Raw genomic sequence first — 10,548 nt, 5'->3', positions numbered from 1 at the left:
CTTCATACAAGTGCGAACAATACACTTTTCTCATACCTTTTGAGGGTCACTGTTTCTCTGCTTTTTCAAGAAAATATGTTATTTGAAACCGTCATAATTCAGTAGACAGCTGCATTTATCGACTACACGCACACACACACACACTCACACACACACACACACACACACACACACACTCATACAAACACACACACACACACACACGCATGCACACACGCACGCATGCATGTTATTGATTAAAAAAAACCACAATAATGTGCTTGGCAAAAAACAAAAAAACAAAAAAGTATGTATGAAAATGTTAAATGCCGAGTGAAATGCGGTGTACATTTGACTGATTATATTAAGTGTACCTACGGTGTGAAACAAGGTGATGTTTGTAGTCCTCTTTTGTTTTCTCTCTTTATAAACGAGTTGGCTTTGGAAATTATTAAAAAAGGAAGACATGGTGCACAGTTTTTGAATGATTATATGGAGCTATTTATTTTATTATTGGCTGACGATGTTGTTCTATTAACTGAGACTGTGGTTGGTCTACAGACGCAGTTGAATAATTTGCAACATGCAGCATCAAATTTACACCTTAAAGTAAATATGAATAAGAGTAATATTGTTGTTTTTCGGAAGGGTGGATACTTGAGTGTAAGAGAGAAATGGAAGTATGATGGAAAGATAATGCCAGTGGTTAATGTTTATAAGTATTTAGGAATATTGTTCTCCACAAAACTCAGTTTTACCGCCACTTGTTGTGACCTTGCAAGCAAAGCGAAAAACGCATTGTTGTGTATGTTACAAAATCTGTCCAAGCTTGGTAATAATAATTTGAAAGTTTATTTAAAATTATTTGATTCTCAGGTTTTGCCAATTGCAATATATGGAGCTGAACTGTGGGGTCTTGAGAAATCTGCATTACAGTCTGAAAAAGTTCATTTATTTGCCCTAAAGAAATTTATTGTTGTTGGATCACGCACACCCAACGATTTTGTGTACGGCGAGATGAATAGGTATCCCATTTATGTGAATGCTGCAATACGTTGTGTTAAATATTGGTTGAAGTTGTTAAGAATGGACGTAAATAGATTGCCACATAAAGCCTATAAAATGTTGCGTGAACTCGATGAAAAAGGTAAAAGAAACTGGGTGTCTAGTGTACGTTGTAAATTATGTCAGAATGGTTTTGGGTTTGTATGGATGAATCAAGGAGTGCAAGATGAGAACCGTTTTTTGAAAGATTTCAAAGAAAGATTGATTGATTGTAGATGGCAGGAATGGAATTTTCATGTTCAGAACAGTGATAGATTTGCGTTATATAGGACATTTTGCACCGTGCACGAAGTAAAACCTTATTTATTATTGAACATGGATAGGCATTTGAAAATTATTATGGCAAGATTCCGAGGTGGAATAACAGAACTATTTGTGCACGTTAATCGATATAAGAGATACGATGCGGATATGTTGTTATGCCCATTGTGCAGGGAACGTAAGGAAGATGAGTTTCATTTTGTGCTTTATTGCCCCGCACTTCGTCATTTGCGATGCCAGTTCATTCCTGCTAAGTTTTATAGAAACCCAAGTTTACACAAGTTGTCTATGCTTATGGCATCTGTGAATGAAGGTATTGTTCGAAAGTTGTCAGTTTATGTGTACAATGCATTTCGGCTACGTAGTGTTGTTATGTCTTAGTTCATGTAAGCCTACGATATATTTTATTTGAAATGTAATGTCGTAGTTCGTGTATGATTTATTTAATTTGATTTGTGTGCAAATGTCATTATGTCATTGTATATAATTATGTTCACCCCCCTCATAAGGGGCTATGGCCTAAATGAGTAAACAATCCAATCTAATCCAATAGCTCTCTCTCTCTCTCTCTCTCTCTCTCTCTCTCTCTCTCTCTCTCTCTCTCTCTCTCTCTCTCTCTCTCTCTCTCTCTCTCTCTCTCTCTCTCTCTCTCTCTCTCTCTCTCTCTCTTAACAATCGTACGGTCGTTTCGAAATACGCGTTTAGCACGAAAACGGAGGAGGACATTCAACTTCTCAACTCATGACGCACTTAGACAAATTTCATTTCTGAAATTGTTGCTATATAGTCGAATCATGGACCCGAGAAACATCCATGGACTTCAGCTCACGTTTCACGCATTGTCGCCAATTGTTGAAGTGAAAAGATGACAGTGGGAGTTAACGTGGCCGTCTAGACGCATTTGATGAGACTGATGTGTAACGTCCCAGATCTATATCAGGGAAATGTGTAGAAAAACTCTAGAGAGTGAAGGAGAGAGAGAGAGAGTGAAGGAGAGAGAGAGAGAGAGAGAGAGAGAGTGAGAGAGAGAGAGAGAGAGAGAGAGAGAGAGAGAGAGGGGAGGAAGAAACAGACAAACAAACAGACAAAAATGTGAAAGAAAACGAGAGAGAGAGAGAGAGAGAGAGAGAGAGAGAGAGAGAGAGAGGGGGGGAGGGACACACACATAAACAGAGACGGAGACAGAGAGAGAAGGAGAGAGAGAGGGAGAGAGAGAGAAAGAGAGAAAGGGGGAGGGAGAAACAGACAGACAAACAGATAGACAGACAGAGCAATAGAGGCATACTCCCTTTCTCCTTTGTGTTTTGAACACGTTTTTTTCTAGTAATTGCGGTACGAAATGGTTACGAAGCCCAATGCATGATCCTCCCAATTAACTGTTCACACCTTCGTGACACTTCTGGCGATTTTGAGGGATGGGCTGTTAGACAAGATCTCAATTTGCAAAGTGGCTAGGAGTAGAGGTGTCACATTACTTGTCTTGGAAAGAACGGAGTTGCATTTCAGTTTTGCCGTACGAATCGCATGAGCCTAGCATGGACCCCTACAAAAACCCGTTCATTTTGTGTTGGAGCTACAAATTACTCCAGCTGGTCAGTAAATAAAGATAACTTAGTTGCGTTTGAGAATTGTATGAGCTCATCAAAATACAGGTTGCCCAGGTTGTTACAATTTGTACGCTTGGTTTAATGCATGGACCGTTTCGCTTCACTTTTCCTGGGATGACAGTCACAAGAACAGAGCAACTCAGTACACAGCCTTCAAATTATGATTCCAGTCCCAGTACGCGATTGAGCTTCACTCTTCTGTTTATTTTTGTTTTGTTTTAAGGGAAACCGAGAGATAATGTAACATGTTTAGACTTCTGCCAATAGACCATAACTGTAAAACCATTTGTACTGAGTAAACCAATCAGGTCTATATGATAAATTTCGCTGATAATGTTTTCTATCCATCTATGCCCGAAGTAATCCAACCAATTTGAACAGTTGTGATTTTTGGGTTTCGGATTTGGGGATTTATCAGTCATCTTTTTTACGTCCCCAGCGACACTCCGAGACTTTCAAAACTATAAGCAGGAATAAAAGAAGAAACAACACCCACTAATATCTGAAAAACGCAGTCAAAGCTAGAGTATCAAGTGAATCTTAAAGAGCTAGGACCTCTAGTTTAACAATTCTTTATGTTTACAGTTTTGCCATAGACTTTCGCGCAACAGTTTACACTGGGGATGTCTACCCAAACCCAAACCGACAAACGCAATAAAATGGGTGTTTTATGCCTCTGATAGGGCGACAATCCATAGACGGGTGCGATGAAAGAAGTCGAGCAGAAAACCCAGTGCACCGTTCTTGGCCCTTTTGCTCGGAACGCTGGTTTCTGAAGTCGCAGAAAGACAGAGACGTCCTTCTTTGTATGCGTCAGTTGTAGCTCAATAACCATCCAGACTAACTCGAGTCAAACTCATTTATCAGCTTCGATAGAATGGCTACGAGGGCTGACTTTTCGTTTTTACTGACAAAGTGAAGTGCGGCTTAAAGGTGACTTTCCTGGCAAAATTGCTTAGGCACAGTTAATAATTGTCTACCTATACCCGTGTGACTTGGAATAATAGGCCGTGAAAGGTAAATATGCGCCGAAATGGCTGCAATCTACTGGCCGTATAAAATTTCATCTCACACGGCATCACTGCAGAGCGCCTAGAACTGTACCCACGGAATATGCGCGATATAAGACTCATTGATTGATTGATTGATATTAACGTTGGTGACACCTGAGAGATAGGTTTGTTTGGCTATTTTTGCAACAATGTACCGTATTGTCGGGACTATAAGGCGCAACCCCCATTTGTACGGTTAAAATGTGAAAAATCCACATAATAGGCGCTTCCGATTTATTGGTCGCAAGTCAAAGGTGCAGAGTGGAAATAGTGTTGCTCCCAAATGTGGGGTGACATCAAAGCCACTGCTGGTATATAATTATGGGGTGGTGGTGGTGGTGGTTACTGCCTTGAGCTTTGTTTGTATCCAAGATGAAACTACTGTGTGTATCCTCTTTAAATCTTCTGAAATATGCAATCGGCTTGACCCATTTTTGTCGTACTTGTACTGAATCTCACAGATTCGGCCTAAAAAGACATGCACGGATTTTCTTTGCTAATTGATGATACGAACTGCAAAATATTGTTTTGACAAGGGATATGCTTCTGCCCCGGGGCATGCAATGCGTGTTCGCCTTTTGTCTTAGCTTTTCCCGCCCCCTTATGCCCTCAGCCACAAGTCTAAGAACAGTGGTATTAAGAAAACTAATCACATCGTTGTTGTTGCTGTTACGTCCGGGATTTGAAACCCCGTTCCACAGTTTCTTCCAACAAAACTTTTACCTACTTTCCCTTGAACTTTAGTCGAGAAGATTTCCAGCTTAGTTGGTGCTCCGGGGCCTGCAGTCTGGCAGGATAATCCGCAGCCAGTGACTTTCCTGTCTGGTCTTTTCTGGTCTTGTCTCTTCTGGTCCTTATCCTTCCGTCCGGTTTCGTCCCTTTTTTTCCAGAGCGCAGGGGCCTAGCGTTGGGAAGATAAACAGGCAGCGTCCGAAACCCTTAAATAAGCTGCGGATCCAACAAGGCAATCAGATTTGGTGGCCAGACCAGGCGAGAAGAGGGTGATGGGTGAATATTAAGCCCTGGGACCTGCGAGCGCCATCTTGGCGAGAACCAATATTTATGTACCTCAACATAAAAAAGAGGACTTTCCCCCATGCACGAACCTTAGCGAGGAGAACACTAATGATTGCTGATGCGGAATAGACATTTTTTCAACCCTCCTTTGCAAAGTCTAATTTTACCGCAGTTCGTTGGCCAATGAAGAGCCAGTTTGACAGTTGCAATTTTTCCTATCGCGGCTGCATCAGCCATTTCCCGATTACGTTCCCCTGTGGGAAGGCTAAAGGGGTAGAGGATGGGAGGGGTGGGGGGTAGCGAGGAGGGACAAAAATCAGTCTCCCATCGCTTTGAACAGTGGCGGGTAAAGATTGCTAGGCAAAATAAGCTGGTTATCGGCCAGTCACACGGCGTGATCTTTTCTGGCTTATCACTAGGGGAGCTATTTGTATTTGTTTATGGAATAGAACCTGCCCCCTGTTTTTCAATAGATTGCAATGCCATCGGGCCGGGCGTTCTCCTTTTTTTTTTTTCTTTTTTTTTTTTTTTGATGAGAGAGGACTCGACGGAGCCGTCAAACTTGGAGCAAGTTTGATTGAAATCACAAGGGTCTAGACCTCTTTCTGAGAGTGTCCAATAAAAGCGAAATCACATTCACCTCTCTGAAGGAGATCAGAAGAGTGAGGGTTTATAGTACTCTCTCTCTCTCTCTCTCTCTCTCTCTCTCTCTCTCTCTCTCTCTCTCTCTCTCTCTCTCTCTCTCTCTCTCTCTCTCTTTCTCTCTCTCTCTCTCTCTCTCTCTCTCTCTCTCTCTCTCTCTCTCTCTCTCTCTCTCTCTCTCTCTCTCTCTACCCCCTCCATTCCTCTTTCCTCTTACTTCGAATTGATACAGGAATGTATCTAAAATGTTAACCTTTTTAGACACAATTTGCGTAAAATCCTCAGAAAAATGATGGAAACTATTCGTTTCAAAAAGCAAAGCCTTGACAATGGCAGCCTAGGGACTGAATTCATCTCTTTGCGGGCAGAGTTGCCTTCCCTGTCAAGCGATCCCCCTTGGGTTCTCAGAGAGACCCCGTTTCCATTTCATTTCAAAACGCCGAGCGCAACACAACTTCAAAGAGTTGGCCTGTCAACGTTCCCGCAGCATTTGCAGATTAGTTTGGTATCACAGCCGAACGGCCTTTCTTGTTGATCCTGCCATTATCTTTCTGTTAAGGTCGGGAAATTCTCCGGAGTATCAGATCTAAGGAGCTCTGAGATAGTGTTAAGATGAACTACCAACTCCTCAATCCCATTAAGGTCATGGTGAAAATCCCCCCTGCGCATCAAATGACCACCAGGAAATGCCATCGTCTTTTCTTGTTGTGGTTGTTGTTTTTATGTGTCTTTTTCAAGAACTTCCTTTTGTCCTATTTCTTAAGATAGTCAGTTTCGTTGGTATCTTATTTTTACTGTAGTAGCTTGACAAAAAAGACTAACCCTGCTGTTTGCTTGCTTCTCTCTGTCTGTCTGTCTGTCTGTCTGTCTGCCTGTCTGTCTGCCTGTCTGTCTGTCTGTCTATCTGTCTGTGTCTGGCTTTTTTGGTCAGTATGTTTGTTTGATTGTTTTTTTGTTTTGTTTTTAATTGATTATTTATTTGTTGGTAGGTTTTAAGTCATTTACTGTGGGTTGAGGGAGGAATGTTACCTTTAAATCAGGAACGCTTAAATAATTCAATTTTCTTTCTCCTCTTGTTAATTTTTAGGAACCACAATGAACTGTTTTGCTTGCTGATTTTTTTTGGGGGGGGTCTGTTTTGTTGCTTTTAGTGTGATTGTTAATTGTGATCTATAGATGTGTTAGAAAAATAGAAAGGAAAAGTAAAGTGTGCGACTGATGTTTCCATTTTTATGTTTGCTTTCAGATGAACACTGCTTGTGATTGTTGATGTGTTTGTCTTTCTATTCCCTTCGATTTCCCAGTTTCTTTTGTTCTCTTTCCAATGGCTGTTTTGTTTCTGTCATCGTGTCGTTGTCGATTTTAAGCGAACTACGTTTCTTTTGCTAAAATAACAGCCGGCGCTTTTACCGCATTTTTTTATTTCGCGCCACCCTCCTCCTCTTTCTTGCGCTTTCGCTATACCCCCCTCTTTCTTCCCCCCTCTCTCTCTCTTTCTCTCTTTCTCTCCCTCTCTCTCTCTCTCTCTCTCTCTTTCTCTCTCTGTCTCCTCTCTCTATCTCTTTCTCTCTGTTTCTCTCTCTCACACACACACACACACACGCACATGCACACACACACACTCACACACACACAAACACACACACACACACACACACACATCCTTGCTCTTTCTTCAACAAACCCCATTTTTACACATAGACAAACCAACCTCACCATTCTGTCAACTTCAACCACCAATCCCTTTCTTTCTGCTCTGTCCAGGCGTGGACGCGGAGCTGGGCAAGATCAACATCAAGTCCAAGGAGAAACAGCTGGTCAAGGATCTGCTTGACCGCTACGAGAAGCAGGGTAAGGAGGGGCGGCCAGTGGTCAACACGTCGGACATCATCGTGGTCCGCTTCGGACTCTCGCTGGTCCAGATCCTGGACGTGGACGAGATGGACCAGATCCTTAAGACCAACATCTGGTACCAATACGTGAGTATCATGACACCGACTTTCTCCTGCGTGATATGGTGCTTTGAACTGTAACACACATTATGTGTACATGCATACTAGTTGAAATACCCATTACAGTTACATATTTCGTGTGTGTGTGGCGGGAGGGGGGGGGGGGTTACGGTATCCGATTTTTTATTTCAAATCGGCACGAATATTATTTTGGCACTCGTACATAGTTATTAAAATCGCCCTTAAAGTAAGATATTACAACTTTTCGATTAAAGCTATAATATCCGAAAGACAATGTTTTATTTCGTGACAGACATTATTCGGGTATATAGCTATTCTGATGAACACGTGGGGGAATTCGGGGGCTGTGATTGGATGGTCTCTTCCGATCATCAAAGCATAATGCTAGGGAAGTCGGCCATTTTTCTCAATATCCAAAAGCATATTGTCAATAACAAAGACGCGTGGTTCCGGTTTACCCATCTGTACCACGCGGCGATGTTTCCATCGACAACAGCATACACTGACAACTTGAAATTCTTCTCGGGAATGTTTTTCAGCTTTACAAATGTGATAGCATACCCTTTTCTGCTAACTTCCCGATGAAACAAGACTAAACCAATTATTTTCTGTCCCTGAACACCACAAAATGCCCAAAGTCGAAAGATGTAGTACAAACAGGGGAGTAAAACGGAACAGCCGTTTTTGTGTGCCTGTGTGTGCTCAGCCGTTGCCGACTGCTGCCGTCTGCTCCCGTTGTACGGATTAGCTGTTCTCTTCTCCTCCCCTTGTTGCATCCTAGTTCTTCAGTTGTTTCTAGTTTTCCGTTGATGTTGTGTTTTGGTCTTCTTCATAAGTAGTCTTTTTCAAAATTAAAGAAACTCAAACTTCTTTTTGTTGTATACGAATGAACTAATAAAAAGCTGTTTAACAGCTGTGTTTTCAAATCGAGGTTTTTTTTCCAAAGTCAGTGTGGCGCGCGCCTGCGCAAAACTAATGCGTATAAGAAACGGCGTCTGCTATCAAAACCTGAGATCAACGCATCGACGCAAAAACTGTCATTTTGTAAGTTTGGAACAACAAATCAAGGTCAGAACAGCTATATAATCGCTATTGTATTTTCAGCGTAGCAATAGGGTCCGATATTTAGACTCGAACAAGTATAATGCGACTCGTCTTCGACTCGTTGGCATTATACTTGTCTCGTCTAAATATCGGACCCTATTGCTACGCTGAAAACACAATAGCTGTTAATACAGATTAGCTGGAGTTGCTCTTGAAGTTACATATTTCGTTTCTGGTATGTTTTTAAGAGGCTAGAGATATAGTATCCGGAGCAATTCTTTTTGAAATCGTCAGATATTTGCACGTACATGCTCGGTTAAATCGCCCGGGAAAATGTTTGTGCTGGTGTTATTGTATCAGATCAAAAATGCTCCAAATCGTCAAAAATATTATTCTGGCAGCGCATACGCACTTATTCAATATCGCCCTATAAAAGTTAGATATTTCAGCTTTTAAGGTGGAGCTAGAATATTACAAAATTATTCAAGCAGAGTAGTTGAAGTCGTTCCGAAAGTTAGATATTTCATTTTTGGGGCTGGAATCTATATATATATACGACTTGTGTCTGTCTGGGTGTGTGTGTGATCGCCATGCACGGCCAAAGTTCTCGATGGATCTGCTTCAAATTTGGTGTCCATATTCAGATACACCCGAAACAAAATCTGGTCGATGAGATATTTCAATACGTGCTCTCAGCGCGCAGCGCAAACCGATTTTGGTTCCACCTGAGCTACCCGGGCCCCCATACCGACACACCAAAGCCGCTAGACCACATCACAACGCCAAAGTTCTCGATGGATCTTTTTCAAATTTGGACACCGTATTCAGCTACACCCCGGACACAATCTCATCGATGAGATATTTCAACACGTGCTCTCAGCGCGCAGCGCTGAACCGATTTTGGTTTTTCTGTTCATTTCACCATTCCCAGTAACTCTTCCTTATCTTCTCCAGTGTTTTCAACGTTTATCTCCCTTCCTTCGTGTGGCGTCAATCCATATTCCCGTTACTACGTTACTATTTTTAGAATGTCACGATTGCACCCGTAAGTTGTCCTTACTGTAAAAGTGAGGAGGTCGAATCAATTTATAGCCACGCGAAAAATACACTGTTATCTATCTCTATATATTTATACATATAGATAGATATATATATATACGGCTTCTGTATGTGTGTGTGTGTGTGTGTGTTTGTGTGTGTCTGTAGAAAACACCTGTGGACTGTAGAGTTCTGTTTGTGATGTGGTATGGCTGCTTTTCTGAGTCTGTATGTTCTGACCTTCCTCTGAGAAGCCATAACAGACTAAAAAGGGCTTAGAGATAAGCTCTAAATGTCTCATTCCTGTGTGAGTGGACTTCGCCTCCAAAGGTGATTATGGTGATTCGGCACTCGATTACATTCGGCGTCGTCAACATGAATGGGACTCGACATGATATGATCATGAATGGCATCATGGTCACTGAATCATTTTCGTGCTGTTCCCATTCCACGAATCTGGGAGGGACCTAAGCTTGGAGGATCCATGGCTCGGTTCATTCAAACGGGGGGCGGGTGTGACAGGGAGACTACCGCCGCCCTTCACAGCAGACTCTGCAGAGTTGTGCGCCTTAGAAGTTGTGAGATATTTATAGCTCTTTATAGCTCGCAAAGCAACACCTGTGGATTGTAGAGTTCTGTTTGTGATATCGTAAATATTCTGCATCAAATTTGGTGGGCATATTCAGGTGGACCCCGGGCACAAACTGGTGGATAAAAACCGGCGAAGCCGGGTATTCCTCTAGTTATATATATAGCGTTAACGACTGTCACGGAGATCAAATAACAAAGAAAAGTAACCGCTCTAAATCTATAAGCAAGGGAGAGCTATGTAGTACGAGTGTTTGGCAACCAAGACAATCAGACTTTCCC

The 10,548-nt window shown here is 42.0% G+C and overlaps 1 protein-coding gene across 1 annotated transcript in view; it reads left to right on the top strand.

Moving 5' to 3' along the window:
* The window catches only part of LOC138953729 (neuronal acetylcholine receptor subunit alpha-10-like), a 127,533-nt gene that overhangs the window by 76,082 nt on the left and 40,903 nt on the right, over nt 1-10,548 (top strand). The window contains exons 3-4 of the mRNA XM_070325620.1: nt 6,870-6,882; nt 7,388-7,602. Coding sequence (XP_070181721.1) covers nt 6,870-6,882; nt 7,388-7,602 — 228 coding nt within the window. The remainder of the gene's footprint in view (nt 1-6,869; nt 6,883-7,387; nt 7,603-10,548) is intronic.

The sequence above is a fragment of the Littorina saxatilis genome, linkage group LG2, assembly GCF_037325665.1.
Source record: "Littorina saxatilis isolate snail1 linkage group LG2, US_GU_Lsax_2.0, whole genome shotgun sequence".
Taxonomy (NCBI): Eukaryota; Metazoa; Mollusca; class Gastropoda; order Littorinimorpha; family Littorinidae; genus Littorina; species Littorina saxatilis.
The sequence above is the reverse complement of the archived record's forward strand: the minus strand, read 5'-3'. Positions and strand labels throughout refer to the sequence as shown.